This window comes from Erinaceus europaeus, chromosome 8 (genome assembly GCF_950295315.1).
Source record: "Erinaceus europaeus chromosome 8, mEriEur2.1, whole genome shotgun sequence".
Classification (NCBI taxonomy): Eukaryota; Metazoa; Chordata; class Mammalia; order Eulipotyphla; family Erinaceidae; genus Erinaceus; species Erinaceus europaeus.
Window position 1 is genome coordinate 20,938,065 of NC_080169.1, and position 17,554 is coordinate 20,955,618.

Consider the following 17,554-nt stretch of genomic DNA (forward strand, 5'->3'; position numbering starts at 1 on the left):
TATTATTGTTAGGAAGTGTTCCATGGTGTGGCTGAGTATCAGCAGCCCAGGAAAAAGGGTGAAGGGGAGAGAGATCAGAGTGAGGCTGGGAGGCACAAGCAGAAGTGTGGGGAATTTCCTAAGTCTTGCCCCTGAAACACACTGGAGCTACTCATTCAGCTCAATCCGAATAGACACAACCTCCCGTGTGCTCCTCCCACCCCAATTTCTGAGCTAGGGGCTGAGAACAGTCCTAGGGACTGCATGCTGGAGAGTCACCATATGGATGGCAGGCCACCCCTGTGACTCTTGCCTGCACCTGCCCACCCTGTGCTCTAAATGCTATGCTTTGTCCTCTCCTTACCAGAGAACTTCCCCTCCTTGCAAAACCGAATAAGAAATAGGCCGAAGTAACCCAAGAGATCCCGACATAGTCCAATTTTGTGTGACACCACCTTGAACAAAGACAAAAAGAGGGGAGTGAGTTGGCATGGGAAGAAAGTTAGGTGTGTCCTCCTCCATGCCGGTCAGCGTCAGCTCAAACGTCTTCTTATTTTATTTATATGTTGGATAGAGATTTGAAAAAATAAAAGTTGAGAGAAGAAAGGGAGAGTGAGAAAGAGAGAGAAAGAAAAACACCTGCAGCACTGCTTCACCAGTCAGAAAGTATCCACCCTGCACATGGGGGTGAGGGGCTTGCGTACAGGTCGTTGCACATGGTAACATGTGCACTCTACCTGGAGCACACTGTTTGGCTTCTAGCCAGAAGTTCTTCAGTGGAACAACTGAAAATTAAAAGACAACTTTTCTGAAGCTAAAAATAGCACATACTTATTCTGGAAAGTTTAGAGAGGAAAAAAAAACCTTACAAGAAAGTGAAAACCAGTCTTAACTCCCCAGACTAGCTGTCCCTTCTTGGGTATGATATGGCTTATGTGTATTTTGAATCCTGTCTGTCCCCTGAGGATGACAGTCATTCTCCAGAAACCTCTGTCCTGCAATGTCTATCACCATTTCTCAGCTGGATTTCTATAGTAGCTCCCAAGTGAGCGTTCTACCAGATGTGCTAAACTTCTCTGTCAGTTTCCAGAATGAGCTTTTCAAAAAGCATCTGAGGCTAATGACAATCAATGCTTGAAGGGATATTTATCAAAATAGTGGTTATGCAAAAAGACTTTCAAGCCCGAGGCACCAAAAGTCTCAGGTTCGGGAGTCGGGCTGTAGCGCGGCAGGTTAAGCGCAGGTGGCGCTAAGCACAAGGACCCGCATAAGGATCCCGGTTCAAGCCCCGGCTCCCCACCTGCAGGGGAGTCGTTTCACAAGCGGTGAAGCAGGTCTGCAGGTGTCTATCTTTCTCTCCCTCTCTCTGTCTTCCCCCTCCCCTCTCCATTTCTCTCTGTCCTATCCAACAACAATGACAACAATAATAACTACAACAATAAAATAACAAGGGCAACAAAAGGGAATAAATAAATAAAAATAAATATTAAAAAATAAATAAATAAATAAATAAATATATAAATATATTAAAAAGTCTCAGGTTCAGTCCCCAACACCACCATAAGCCAGAGCTGAACAGTGTTCTGGCAACAGTAATGATAATAATAGTGTATTTTTAAAGTTGCCCTCCTGATACCTACAAAGTGTAAGAAAGGCAAACTCATCTAGGTCCCCTTGCCTTTTTCCTTTCTTCCAATCATGAAGCATCCCATAATAAGGAATTTTGCACATTACCAGGGCACAGGCAAGGCTGAGTTCCAGGGAACTGACACAGTCATAGGAAGGCTTAAGATATTCTGGAAATGGGCTGCTCACAGGGAAAGTAAAGCCAAAGAAAGGTCCTGGAGGACTGGCTATGCTCAGATTCCTGGAAGGGATTCCAGAACCTGCTAGCTTCTCCACAGACAAGTCATGCAGAGCAAAATGACAGGTGAAGAGGTCTGTAGCTGTGAACTTTATCCTCATCCTTGCCTCCAGGTAAAATTCTGAGTTCTCTTACAGAACCAAAGTCTATGCCAGGTTTACCTCTAGGACTCTTTCGGTGGTATCTGATGTGAGGATTTCCACTTTCATGCTCCTTCCATTGGGCAGAAATATCTCCAGGGAGGCTTTCCTGGCAGTGATGCTAAATGTGTCCTGTAAAGAAAGAAAAGCACCATCTGGGAGTCAAGCAGTAGCGCAGAAGGTTAGACGCACATGGTGCAAAGCACAATGACCAGTGCAAGGATCCCAATTCGAGCCCCCGGCTCCCCACCTGCAGGCAAGTCACTTCACGGGCGGTGAGGCAGGTCTGCAGGTGTCTGTCTTTCTCTCCCCCTCTCTGTCTTCCCCTCCTCTCTCCATTTCTCTCTGTCCTATCTAACAATGACAACATCAATAACAACAATAAGAATAACTACAACAACAATAAAACAAGGACAACAAAAAGGAAATAAAGAAATAAATATAAAAAAAGAAAAGCATCATCAGTTTCAGTGGGACGCCTCTGCTTTCTTTTCTCTAGGGCTGTAGAAGCACACTGAACCCAGACATTCAGGAGATGGGGGTACAGGCAGATGTGAGGAGGGTCATGGAAAGGGGGCCACCGTGAAACAATGACATGTAGCTTGAATAAGTCCAAGCTGACCACAAAGCACATGTTTTACAGGAAATAAAAAGTATTTGATAAACAAAATCTTCCATCCTTAGTGGTCTCAGATTGAACTCTCCCCCTTTTGAATATTCCCAGGCCTACCAAGAAGTCCCTAAGCTATGATAATTTATGGTTTTGCTTTGGTCAAAACTGGATGTATCCAAACTGATGTTTGTTTTAGGGAATCAAGAAAATATCTAGAGAGGGACCCAAAGACTCAGCACAGCTCCATATGGTGATTCATTCTGCAGAACCCAGGAGCCAGGGATCTTTGGACTAGGAACAAAGGCATTCTAGGAGCCGAGCAGTAGCACCACAGGTTAAGCGCATGTGGTGCAAAGCGCAAAGACCAGCCCAAGGAACAAGGGAATTCTAAAGATACTGGAAAGCGTCAGAAGCATGTGAGAGTCTGAGACAGATGCTCAGAACAGTCCATGCCTTGCTCCACCATTCACTGCATGTGACCTTCCATAGCTTGTTCCTTCAGCTTGTAACATTAAAATGCTTCACAAGCATTGGCTATCTTAATCTTCCAAACAGCCCTCTGAGTTAAGAGCTATTTTCTCCCCTTTATAGGTAGGGAAACTGAGATACAAAGAACTCAAATAAATTGTGCCAAGTTATACAAATCCTAAGCAGAGTAATCTGATTTTGAATCTAGCTTCTATTTTTTTAACCATTAACCTGGTCCTGAGTGTTAGAGTTTCAAATGCTAGATCATGGTGTGAGAAGCCATGGTTTATGGTCTCCCTGCTAGACACAGGGCTCAAGCTGTAGGGCAAAGTGTTAGTTACAACGTGCTCAGAAATAAGAAACAAGATCCAGAAGTACAAAAGACAAGTCCAGTGACTCAGCTGTCACTCTAACACTGTGTGAGCACATGGCTGACTCACAATATTCAAGCCCTTTCCAAGCAGAGTGGCTGCTAGAGACAAACTGGCAAAGTGCCTATGCAAATATCCTGCAAGGAGGAAAGATATGTGACCAACTCAGGACAAAAAATATGTGCCTGAAAAATGATGCTACAAAGTAGAGGGAAATGATGGATATATTACTAAAAATGTGGCTTCACTGACCTCAGAAAAGAAGTAAGGTGACAAAGAGATCTAAAAGTAGGCTGGCAAAGTCCAAGGAAGAAATGAAAGAACAAAATAAAGTCACTGCAAAAGTGAACACTTTGTCAGAAGCAAAAAAAAAAAAGTGACTGCAAATTGTCACAGAAGTAGAAGACTTTTGCATCAAGTACTAAAGGTAAAAACCTAATAGAATTGTGATTTGATAGAGACGATGTAGCACGCAGGCACAAGGATCATGGCTCAGCTATAAGAACAGATGAAATCTTACCACCATAGGTGGAATTGGAGGGGATCAGGCCAAGCAAAACAAGTCAGAAGGAAAATACAAGTTCCAGATGCTTCAACTCCAAACCAAAACTGGCTGCAGAACTGAGGTTACCAGAGGCGGGGAGTCAATGAGTTAAAAGCATCCCTTCAACTGTGGGAAGGGTTTTGGGTACTTTGATGATGCATATGGTGTACTAAAATGAGTCTGAAGATATGTGAACATATGCTCTTTTTATATTTATTTTTTTGTATTGCTAGCAGGGTTGTCAGTGGGGCTTGGTGCTTGCATGATGAATTCACTGGCGGTTAATATATATGGAGAGAGACAGAAAGAGAGAAGACAGAGAGAGCAAGAGAAACATAGAGAAATTTACATGGATGAGGGTTAGGGAAGGAGGGAGAAAGAGCACCTAGCTCCCCATTTATGCAGTTTGGGACTGAGGACTTGAACCATGATCCTTGTACACGGTAATATGTATGTGTTTTGCCAGGCATGTCAATTTGAGTGTCCTGAACATGTATTCTTAAAACACATGCAGTGCTGGAAACCATTATTATTTCAATTTAAAAAAATAAAACGTAATGGGCCCCCTGGAATATACCTAAAATAGACCTACTAGCTTTTTCCAAAATGGAGATCTCAAATCTCACTGGTTATAGTGTTGCCTTTAGGTACCTGATTATTAAAGGATTTGTTCTGCTTTATATCTTAATGAGTTTTCAGTCACAAAGTTGCAGATGCTACCATGATGCCAACCCTGGGCAGACGACCTCACCAGTGTGTCCTGGAACCTCACTCTCCAGAACCCTACCCCATTAGTGAAAGATAGAGACAGGCTGGGAGTATGTATCGACCTGACAATGTCCATGGCCAGTGGATAAGCAATTACAGAAGCCAGACCTTCTACCTTCTGCACCCCTATAATGATCCTGGGCCCATGCTGCCAGAGGAATAAAGAATAGGAAAGCTTCCAATGGAGGGGATGGGATACGGAACTCTGGTGGTAAGGATTGTACTCCTCTTATCCTAAGGGCTTGTTGATCATTATTACATCAATAAAAAAAATCAAACAAATAAAAATAAAATCTTAGCTATAAGAGGGGAAGAGAATTTTCCTGGGGATGCTAAATGATAAAAGGTTTTTTCTTCACTTGCAGGGTTTTTTTTTTGTATGCTGTTTAGATTATAGTAAAAATATATCTGCTTAATTTAATAAGTCAAAAATTGAGTGACATTTCCATCGAGACTCTAAAATCGCCAAAAGGGCAAAATAAGAGCCATCTTTCCATCTACTTTAGATAAACAGATTTTACGTGAGTTCAGATTCGGGACTAATGGATGAAAATGCACATATGGTTAACTGAGTGACCTCATCAAAACAGTGATCTTAGTAAAGCAAGCTTACCAGCTGCACCAGTTTTAAAAAATCAATGAAGACGTCACTTCTCAACATGTTTGGGTCCACAGTTACTGCAAAATATGAAGAGCAGACTAGGTTAGTGTGAGGCTGGGCTGATTTCTCAAATTATTCTCTCCTCCAGGGGAGGTGTCTTATTAGAGCACTGCTGTCTCCTCAAAGGCAATGTGGTCTGTAATCTCTCAAATACTGAAAGTCCACACAGCAGCTCCAATAGCACTGGAGCTGGAACCCATCACACCTATTCTGGATAACCATTTCCAGAAATCTCACTTTACCCATCACACAGCACCACTCCATATCTTGATGTCCTACCAGGATAGTGATGTCCATATGAAAAAGCAAAATGATCTTTTCTTCTTTTGCTATGAAGAACATTTGGTTGGTGAGGCCTGATTTAAGGTCTCTAGATTAGATATCACTACTATATCAGTTCTAACCTGATTTTGATAACTACATAGTGATTATAAAAGAGAATAGCCTTAATCTCAGGAAATAACACAGAGAAATAGTTAAGGGTAAAATGGCTTGTCTTTCTCAAGAATATAGACACTACAGAAAAATAAGCATGTAATTAAACTATATGCAATATTCATTGTGGATACTATATATATTTACAACATTCACATAAAATGTCAACATTTGGGAAATTTGGGTGAAAAGTATACAAGATGTTATTACATTATTTTTGTCACTTTTCTGTAAGCCAGTTTTCACCAGAATAAAGTTTTTTAAAAAACTATTTTTGACTTATTTATTATTGGGTAGAGTCAGAGAGAAATAGAGAGGGGGAGATGGAGAGGGAGAAAGACAGAGAGACACCTGTAGCCCTGCTTCACTGCTCATGAAGCTTCTCCTCTGCAGGTGGGGACCAGGGGCTTGAATCTGGGTCCTTGTGCACTGTAATGTGTGCACTCAAGCATCTGGTGCCCACATCAAAAGTTTTTGAAAGTTAGATGCAGAAAAGTATTTAAACTGTCCATTTGTGTTTAACAATCAGGGGCGAGGTACAGGTTAGTAGACGCACAGGCTTCTGAGGAACACACAAACTACTAATAACAGTGTTCATTTCTTGGGGCTGGGAGTCTAAAATGAAAAGGAAATGAAGTTTTTCTCTACACTCTTTGGACAGGTTAAATATATTTAAAACATTATGCCTGCATCCTTTTCTTCCTAACTTTAAAACCTTTGCATAGTTTAATGCCAATCTGTCTCTCCCCCCACCCTGTTTTTCGTGCTTGCCAAGCACAGTCTTGCTGGGCGCAGCGTTTTCTGGACCCAGGCAACTGGCAAGCACTATTATTCTGTAAGTCTGACCAGGGCCAGGGCAGACCTCTGGGGATCTTTTTGCCTCAAGATGGTTTCCTGTGAGGGCAAAGATGACTGTGCCACGGCTTAGAGCTTCCAGGTAAATAGTTCATTCATCTTTTGATCTGTCTTAACATAAGTAGTATTTCTTTGGTTTCTACAATTAAAACCAACATATAAGGGTAGGGAGACAGCACAATGATTATGCTAATTACTTTCCTGCCCAGGGTCTGAGTTTCCAGGTTCAGACACCAGCACAGTCATAAGCGAGAGCTGAGCAGTGCTCTGGGAAAGGAAACTAGGGAGGGAGGGGGAAAAGCCAACAAATCTGAACACAAAAATTTGGCCAGGGAGCAGGATCACAACATCAGAGGATAGTATTTAAGTGCCTGAAACCCCAGAGATCTCTAGTTCAATGCCCCCCAAACCTCCACATGCCTCATTTGAGCAGTACTCTGGTTTTTATTTTCTCTCTCTCTCATAATAATAACCTTCAAAAAATAAATCTATAGCTTTTATAATGAACACGAAGATCAATATCCAAACACAAAAGCCACATAGATAATTTCATTTATATGAAATGTTCCAAATACAAATCCACAAAGACAGAAATCAGTGGAGTGAATAAATGGAATTAGCTGAAGAGAGGAATAGATGGTGATTAGTAGTAGGTGTGATGTTTCAGAGATGACAAAAATGTTCTCAAACTGGACTGTGGCGATGACTACACAAGTCTGCAAATATACATTAATGGTTTCTGAAGAATGTATGACTACTTGCAACAGTACTTATTTCTAGACCCTTCTCTAAGGTAGAAAAGAAGCATGTATATTTATAATGGGTTGAGGGACAGAAAGAAAAAGAAAAAAACAAACAAGCAAAAAAAACCACGACCATCACCCTAACACATGCAATCCTGGGCACTGAACCTAGGACATCATACCTGTAAATCTAGTGTTTTAGCCACAGCACCCCCTCCTAGATCATGGAAACATACATTTTACATATGCAAAAATAAAAATCACTGAATTACTCTAATGGGTTAATGTTACAGTATGTAATCGATATGTAGAAATAAAATCTCCATACATACCATTTTGCAAATACTGTTCTAGCTGGTCCCTTCTCTCATCAGCCATAGATGCGGTCATTGCAAGATAGTACTTTGGTGGAAAGGGTGGCAGGCAATTGCCAAAGACTCGTTTCAGCTGAAAGATCCAGAAAATGCATAGTTCAGGCAAAGAGCCTTCAATTTTAGGTTGATGAGACACCCAAGGACAAGTAGCAGCATTTGATTTTATATTAACCATTAACCCTTTCAAGGGCAGAACTCGAAGTGTGTATGCTAAGTAAATAAGTATGTGAAAGACAGTTTACTGGATGGTTTCACTCATCTAGGTGATGTAAGTCACTAAAGTAAGTGAGCTGACAAACAAACTAAATACTAGACTCATGAAAACTACGGTAGTTGCCAGAGGCAAAAGGAAGGGGGGCATGGGAGAAGATGTAGAAGGGTCTTCATGATGTTGAGGGTGATTAGAAATTTTGATAGTGGATGTAGTGAGTCTGATATGCAGATAGAAGGGTAAAGCTCTATCTCTGAAAGCCAACAATAAGGCCTATTTTTAAAAAGAAGAAATAAATCAAGTTAACCTTTTCTAGTGGTCAAAAAGAAGAAAGGGGGATGCATCAAGTCCTCCATGTCAGTCAGGGAGGATCTTGGGAAGTGTAACTTGAAGTCAAAGGATGTCCAGTGAAAGCAGGTCTTCAGGCAACACTGCTTTGTTTGCTCAATGTTGGCCAGACTTAGTTTTTCACACCACTTTAGAAGAACCCACACTGAATAAAATATATATATATATAATTAGTATTATTAGATGACCTCCTTGCTGTACTTTCTTAAGAAGAAACTGACTACGGTGTGTCTATATTACTATTAGATACCCTACAGTCTATGGTAGATTCAAGGTACATTTTTACTTTTTCAGAAGCTATGCCCACCATACAATATTTCTCTAACTCATTCCCCAATGGCCTCTGTGATACCAATCACCACAGTTAGGAGTTAGACTCCTGTGAATAATGAGCTCTATAAACTTGACTCAACTGAACTGAGATGTGCTGCAAAATACACTCCCGATTGTGGAATCTTAGAAGAAAGAAAATATAATTAACATATCTCACTAACAATTTCTTATATTGATAAGGTATTGAAATGGTTATATTTTAGATAAAGTGGAACAACTAACTTTTGTTATTAAAATGTATTATAGTCATTTCTTCTTTTTTATTTCTTTATTGGGGAATTAACGTTTTTCATTCAACAGTAAATACAATAGTTTGTACATGCATAACATTTCCCAGTTTTCCATATAACAATACAACCCCCACTAGGTCCTTTATCATCCTTTTTTGGACCTGTGTTCTCCCCCCCACCCCACCACACAAACACCAGAGTCTTTTATTTTGGTGCAATACGCCAATTCCAATTCAGGTTCTGCTTATGTTTTCTCTTCTGATCTTGTTTTTCAACTTCTGCCTGAGAGTAAGATCATCCCATATTCATCCTGCTGTTTCTGACTTATTTCACTTAACATGAATTTTTAAGGTTCATCCAAGATCCGCTGAAAACGGTGAAGTCGCTATTTTTTATAGCTGAGTAGTATTCCATTGTGTATATATACCACAACTTGCTCAGCCACTCATTTGTTGTTGGATACCTGGATTGCTTCCAGGTTTTGGCTATTACAAATTGTGCTGCTAAGAACATATGTGTACACAGATCTTTTTGTATGGGTGTATTGGGTTCCTTCAGGACATATCCCCAGGAGAGGAATTGCAGAATCATAGTGTAGGTCCATTTCTAGCCTTCTGAGAGTTCTCCAGACTGTTCTCAACAGAGGTTGGACCAATTGACATTCCACCAGCAGTGCAGAAGGACAACCATTTCTTCTTATATTCTCAGTGTAGTAACTAGAAAAATTTCAACTACGTATGTGACTCACGTTATATTTCTATTACACAATGCTAACTTACAGCATTCCTACAGACTAATGTATGTTTTCAGAAGAAACCCAATCACCTGCCAGTGATTTAAGGCCATGGCTGAAATTATTTTGTCACTAATAGTGAATATATCAAAAATGGTTTTCAAACTAAGATAACAAAAAATGTACCTGCCTTCATTCTAGCCCTATAGTCATAGCAGCAGTTTGAAGAAAAAGAGCAGCATTGCTTTCTTTATAACAGGAGAAAGGAAGGATTTAGTGGTGGCTCATCCAGTAGACAGCATATCTTACAGTGTGTGAGGACATGGGTTCAAGTCCCTGGTCCCCACTTGCAGGGAGAAGGTGGCTCACAAGTGGTGGAGCAGGACTGCAGTTGTCTCTCTTATCTCTCTGTCTCTTACCCTCTAGCATAAAGAAAGAAAAAAGGAACAAATATAATAATAATGACTACAGGAAAAAATGAAGTTGTACAGGGATCAAGGCACCAAGCCCAAGCAATAACCCTGGTGGTAAAAAATAAAATAAAATAAAACTTTAATACTGCACCAAAGTAAAAGACTCTGGGGTGGGTCGGGGGGAGAGTACAGGTCCAAAAACGATGACAGATGACCTAGTGGGGGTTGTATTGTTATGTGGAAAACTGAGAAATGTTATGCATGCACAAACTATTGTATTGACTGTCAAATATAAAACATTAGTCCCCTAATTATAAAAATAAATAAAACTTTAAGATGCCATCTCTGGTGTAAGAAAGCTGTAACATTATATTACCTTAGTCAGTAGCTTAAGAAATGAAAGCAAATCTAACATAAATGAAACAACAAAACAGAACTTTAAGTCCACAGCTATTGTTCCAAATACATCGACAAATTTATAGTGTGCAACTGGCATTTATTTGCCTTGCATAGGCTCTAACTTCAGATACAGGAATCTGATCACTTTTCTTTATCCCCACTGTCACTGCTCTAAAGAAAACCACTGTCATCTTTTCTAGATGATTGGAATAGCTTGCCAACAGATCTCTCTGCTCAGCGCTGATTCCATTTACTCTATTTCTAAGTCAACATCTAAGGAGCTTCTTTTAAAATGTAAGTCATATCATTCCATTACTCTGGTAAAAATCCTTCATGATTTTCTATCTTACTCAAGAAAAAAATTTTTTCATGCCTAAGTAGTTTAATTTTTCCATTCATCTGTCAATCTTTAGAGTTAATCATGTTAGATAAGCACATTTTCTTTTAGGATCCATATATGCCTGCGTTTTCTTGATGCTACAAAGTCTGCTGTCCCCAAGTAAAACTCCTTTGCTTCCACAGCTGTAAAAATAACCAGTAAACTGCTGTCAGTCCTGTATGTCCCATGTAATGTGGCCACATATTTGTTCATTTTTTAAAATTTCTTTATTGGGAGATTAATGGTTCACAGTCAACAGTAAGATACAATAGTTTGTACATGCATAATATTTCCACATAACAATACAACCCCCACAAGGTCTTCCTCTGCCATCATGCTTCAGGACCTGAACCCTAACCCCTACACCAGAGTCTTTTACTTTGGTGCAATACACCATTTTGTTCATCTTTTATGAAGAAAAAAAAATTCTTTTTTTTTATTTCTTTATTGGAGAATTAATGTTTTACATTCAACAGTAAATACAATAGTTTGTACATGCATAACATTCCCCAGTTTCCCATATAACAGTACAACCCCCACTAGGCCCTCTGTCATCCTTCTTGGACTTGTATTCTCCCTACGCACCCACCCCCACCCCAGAGTCTTTTACTTTGGTGCAATACACCAATTCCATTTCAGGTTCTACTTGTGGGGTTTGTTTTCTTTCCTTCTGATCTTGTTTTTCAACTTCTGCCTGAGAGTGAGATCATCCCATATTCATCCTGCTGTTTCTGACTTATTTCACTTAACATGATTTTTTCAAGGTCCATCCAAGATCAGCTGAAAACGGTTAAGTCACCATTTTTTATAGCTGAGTAGTATTCCATTGTGTATATATACCACAACTTGCTCAGCCACTCATCTGTTGTTGGACACCTGGGTTGCTTCCAGGTTTTGGCTATTACAAATTGTGCTGCTAAGAACATATGTGTACACAAATCTTTTTGGATGGATGTGTTGAGTTCCTTAGGATATATCCCCAGGAGAGGAATTGCAGGATCATAGGGTAAGTCCATTTCTAGCCTTCTGAGAGTTCTCCAGACTGTTCTCCACAGAGGCTGGACCAATTGACATTCCCACCAGCAGTGTAGGAGGGTTCCTTTGACCCCACACCCTCTCCAGCATTTGCTGCTGTTACCTTTTCTGATGTATGACATTCTCACAGGAGTGAAGTGATATCTCATTGTTGTCTTTATTTGTATTTCTCTGAGAATCAGAGACTTGGAGCATTTTTTCATGTGTTTCTTGGCCTTTTGGATCTCTTCTGTGGTTAATATTCTGTCCATGTCCTCCCCCCATTTTTGGATGGGCTTATTTGTTGTCTTGTTGTTGAGTTTGGCAACCTCTTTATATATGTTGGTTATTGAACTCTTGTCTGATGTATGGCATGTAAAGATCTTCTCCCATTCTGTGAGGGGTCTCTTGGTTTGGGTAGTGGTTTCTTTTGCTGTGAAGAAGCTTTTTAATTTGATATAGTCCCATAGGTTTATGCTTGCCTTAGTCTTCTTTGTAATTGGATTCATTTCATTGAAGATGTCTTTAAAATGTATGCGGAAAAGAGTTCTGCCAATATTTTCCTCTAAGTATCTGATAGTTTGTGGTCTAACATCCAAGTCCTTGATCCACTTGGAATTTACTTTTGTATTTGGTGAAATACAGTGGTTCAGTTTCATTCTTCTGCATGTTTCAACCCATTTTTTCCAGCACTATTTGTTGAAGAGACTCTGCTTTCCCCATTTAATAGTCTGAGCCCCTTTGTCAAAGATTAGATATCCTTAGGTGTGGGGGCAGAAAAATCTTACAATGACCTAGAACTGTCTCATCTAATGTGCTGTCTACTAGCAACCTATGACTTGTTAAAACAAAAAAAAAAATTTAATTTAGACCCTTAATCATACCACCCACATCTAACATCCAATAGTCACAATGTGCCAAGTTGCTACTGAATTGGTCAAAATATAGTTATTTCCATTGGTGCAGGAAGTTATATGGACAATGTAGGTCTAACATCTGGAAAGGTTATTAATTGCCTGACTGCAGGTAAGATTAAGCATACTGGTGTGTTTTATTTGACTTGCTAGGCTATTGTTTGTTTGACTTACAGATAATTGTACAGAAAGTTCTAAATGTGGATCTAACATCTGGAAAGATTATTAACTGCCTGCCTGTAAGTAAATACAGCTTCTTGATGTGCTTTGTTTGGTTTGCTAGGCTGTTGTTTACTTGATTTAGACAGAATGTGAACTTGATCCCAACAATAATTTTGCTATTTAGAATTTTTTTTAAGTTATGTGCTGGAGGGAATACAAAATGATACGATGAATTTGGAAAACAAGTTGGCATTTTCTTCCAAAGCTTAACGGTTTTACTAGACAATTCAGTCATTTCACTCCCAGGTATTTATCCAACCAATTTAAAACACACAACCATAAAAACTTGCATGCCTATATTTATAGTTGCTTCGTTCACAACCACCCTAAACTGAAAATTATCAAGATATCTTTGAATAGGTGAATGGATAAACAAATGTGTCCATATAATAGAAATACTATCCAGAACTGAAAACAAATGAGATGTTGGCAAGAAGGATTTAATAGAGGTCTAGTCCCATCATATCTATGTGAGAATTCAAGGATTCCCTGACTAGAGCCCCAGATAATGGACTGGCCTGGTATTGACCAAAAAGGCCATTATTAAAATGTACCGGTCTCTTTCCCTTATCCAGCTTTTGTATTCCTTACTTTATCTGATAAGGTTAGACCTTAAATGATTGACGGAAGTTAAACAGGAGGTAAGAGAGGCAGGTGTCCATGCCTAAGTAGTGAATATTTGATTAGGTACTTTATGGTGTCTTCTTTAGGTCTTTCTACTTGCTTGCTGAACTTAATGAATCTAAGTCTACTCACAGCAGACTATTGAGCACTTTTACTTTGAGGTATACATTTTCCCCTAACTTATGGACACATGTGCATATGTACCCTGTCCCTTGGGCCCTGTTCTATATCTAGAGTCTGTACCTTTGTTAGGGGATGTGCCACTTAAAATGGAACTAGGGAGTCCCATGTGTTAGGAAAGGGCTCACCAGATTATTGGAATTGGAGGGTTGACATCTCAGGCTCAGCATCTCTGGATACAGTCCAATGTGAAACGTGGTGTGGTGATGCTGGCTGTATTGTTTTAGTTGAAGTCAGCAGAGGCAGTATCACAGGGTAGGGAATCAAGAGAAGCATGAAGAAATACAAAGTCCCAGAGGTTCCAGGACTGGGAGAAATTCAGATTTTACAGAGAATGAGGGAGGTTCTTTGCTTGTTTTAGAGTTTAAGAAGATAATAGATAATTAGTATTATAGCAAAGTTATTTGGAAACTTAGTTTACTTTGGAAATCCATGGTTAGGATTTACTGTACCATACATGACTTCAACATGATTTATGTCATTTAATGCTAATTACAAATAACTATATCTTAGCTTCTGACAGGACCAGTTACTTCTGATTTAAGATTATGGTCTAAGATAATAGGTTATTTAGTATTTTAAAAGAGTTATTATTAGAAATGCTTTAACAATAGAAGCCCAGTGTCAGAATTCAATTAGCTTACAAATGTGAAACATTAAGTGCTCAGATTAAAGGAATATATACTCAGAACTGAAATCTACTCATTTAAAGAACTCAAGATGTGGGAGTCGGGCAGTAGCACAGCGGTTAAGTGTAGGTGGTGCAAAGCACAAGGACCGGAGTAAGGATCCCGGCTCCCCACCTGCAGGGGAGTTGCTTCACAGGCAGTGAAGCAGGTCTGCAGATGTCTATCTTTCTCCCTCTCTGTCTTCTCCTCCTCTCTCCATTTCTCTCTGTCCTGTCCAACAACGACGACATCAATAACAACAACAATAATAACTACAACAATAAAACAACAAGAGCAACAAAAAGGAAAAATGAATAAACAAATATTTAAAAATAATAATAATAAAGAAAGAAAAACTCAAGATATTAAATCTATCCCCCCCTGATATATTTAATTAATAGTGATTTATAAGATTTTAAGTTAATACATCAACATAAGCCCTCTTGTGGGCTTCTATAGGACACTGCCCTCTATGTTGAACAACAATGGTAGGGACTGCCCCACTCTTTGAAGGGAGGTTGGGTCAACACACTCTACCACTCAAGGAAGACAGGCCCTGAAATAAGTGCAGCCTAGAATGTCCCTAGCTGTGACCATGGACTGCAAGCTCAGACTGACAGGGACTAGGGGTTACATAGGCTCTTTGTGTTAAATATGAATATATATGGGCCATAGGTCAGATTGATGGAGTAAAACAGCTAATTGTATTTCTATACTTTTCAAGTCTGGGAGCTATTCTTTTTCTGCCCTAATCCAGCTTTCTTGCCCTATTCTAAACTCTGACACCATCTTCCCAGACAATACTTTTAGTCCACCTATGTGTTAGGTATCAGGCTCATGCAAAAATTAGTAAAGTCATGGGCCCTACAGAACCTACTTAAAATAGTCTTCCTATCTTCTTCCCAGATGCAGACCCCTATTTTCATCTGCTCTTTTCCTTCCTCTGGATTCCTTTTTATTAAAATTATTCTGCTTTATATCTTAGTGCCTTTTAGTCTTCAAGTTGCAGAGGTTACTATGATGGCAACCTGACTTCCCTGGGCAGACGAACTCACCTCTATGTCCCAGAATCTCACCTCTACAGAGCCCTATCCCACTAGGGAAAGATAACAGGCTGGGAGTATAGACTTGCCTGTTCAGTGGAGAAATAATTACAGAACCCAGATCTTCCACCTTCTAAACCATAAAGAATTTTGGTCCATACTCCCAGAGGGATAAAGAATAGTGAAGCTTCCAGTGGAAGGGATGGAACATGGAACTCTGGTGGTTGGAAATGTATGGAACGGTTCCCCTGTTATCTTACAATCTTGTTAATAATCATTAAATCACTAATAAAAATTTAAAAAATAGAAACAAGATGTCAAGGGATTCTTGAAAAGACATGGAGTTATCTTAAATGCATACTAGCAAATAAAAGAAGGTAGACTGAAAAAAGTTTCCGATTATATGACATTCTGGAAAAGCAAAAGTATAGAGATAATAAAAACATCGACAGTCTCCAGGAGCTTAAGATAAGGTGCTTCTGAATTTTGAAACAGACTATTTTGGGGCAGTAAAATTAATCTGATTACTATCATTAAAGATATATACTATCACACATTTGGCAAACCTATGAAAAATTACAGTACAATTTTAATGTATGCAAATATTTTAAACATCATTTGGGAGGTTGGGAGAATCTCAGGATGGAATTCAGAATGTGATTTAAATGATCTACTGTACATCTGAAACAACCTCCATGAAAGGGGGAAAAATATGCTGATCTAAATAGCTTTGGTAAAGGAATCTGTGAAAACCCAAAGCAAAAGAAACTACACATAAGCACTGTGCTCTAGTTGAGAAGTTGCTTCCAGTGGCATATGGGTTAACAATTCTGATACTGCTGAAGTGCATATGGGAATGAATAGTGACAGAAACAGTGGGAGATAGTAGGAGTCAAGTTTCTTTTACTATTGGAGGGGAGTTTACAGGCAAGAAAAGAAAACAACTTAAAATGAGTCACATAACCTCAAATAGGTCCCTCTCTCCATTGTCACTAGTCATCTCCATCAAGAACAACATAATGGACCCCTTTGTGGGCCACCATAGGACCTTGCCCTCAATGTGGATCAACAATGGTAGAGAATGTTTCATCCTCTGAAGGGAGTTTGGATAATATACTCTACCTACCACCTGAGGAAGATGGGTCCTGAAATTGGTGCAGCTTAGAATGTTCCTACTCATGACCACAGAATTCGAGCTCGGACCTACAGGGATGTAGAGGTTACATAGGCTCCTGTGCTGAATATGGGCCCCAGATCAAATCGATGGGGTTTACAGTCAACAATATCTATATACTTTTCCCATATTTGGGAGCTACTCTTTTCCCTGATCCAGCTTTCTAGCCCTTTTTCCAGCCATGACATCATCTCCCCAGACAATAATTTGGATCCACCTGCATAGCAGATGTCAGGCTTAAGCAAAAACTAGTAAAGTCATGGGTCCCTTGGAATATACATAAAATAGACCTACTAGCAATTTCCAAAATGGAGACCCCAAATCTTCATCTGCAATATTCTAGCCTTTATGTTCATGATTAGTGAACAATTTGTTTGGCTTTATATGTTAACTCTTTTTTCAGCCACCAGGTTCAAGATGCTAACATGATGCCAACTGGACTTCTCTGAGCTGATGACCCCATCAATGTGTTCTAGAGCCCTGCTTCCCCAGAGCTCTGCCCCACTAGGGAAAGAGAGAGACAGGCTGGGAGTATGGATTGACCTGTCAACGCCCATGTTCAGCAGGGAAGCAGTCACAGAAGCCATACTCCCAAAGGGTTAAAAAATGGGAAAGCTATCAGGGGAGGAGATGGGATATGGAGATCTGGTGGTGGGAATTGTGTGGAGTTGTACCCCTCTTGTCAGGATTTCCATTTTATAAATACAAATTAAAAAAAAAAAAAAAAGCAGGAGCCTGAGGGACTTCGGCCTCTCTTTGACCCTGACCTCAACTATGTAAGTCTCTTTTCCTTTGCTTTCTCTCTCTTTCCCAGAGTTAACATGTAAGCAATTTTCAGTCCCGTTTCTTTCTTT

The 17,554-nt window shown here is 39.7% G+C and overlaps 1 protein-coding gene across 1 annotated transcript in view; it reads right to left on the reverse strand.

Moving 5' to 3' along the window:
- The window catches only part of SNX31 (sorting nexin 31), a 77,400-nt gene that overhangs the window by 46,838 nt on the left and 13,008 nt on the right, over positions 1-17,554 (reverse strand). The window contains exons 3-6 of the mRNA XM_007532806.3: positions 7,774-7,888; positions 5,361-5,425; positions 2,005-2,115; positions 344-434 (exon numbers count right to left, since the gene is read on the reverse strand). Of these exons, the coding sequence (XP_007532868.2) occupies positions 344-434; positions 2,005-2,115; positions 5,361-5,425; positions 7,774-7,888 (382 nt within the window). The remainder of the gene's footprint in view (positions 1-343; positions 435-2,004; positions 2,116-5,360; positions 5,426-7,773; positions 7,889-17,554) is intronic.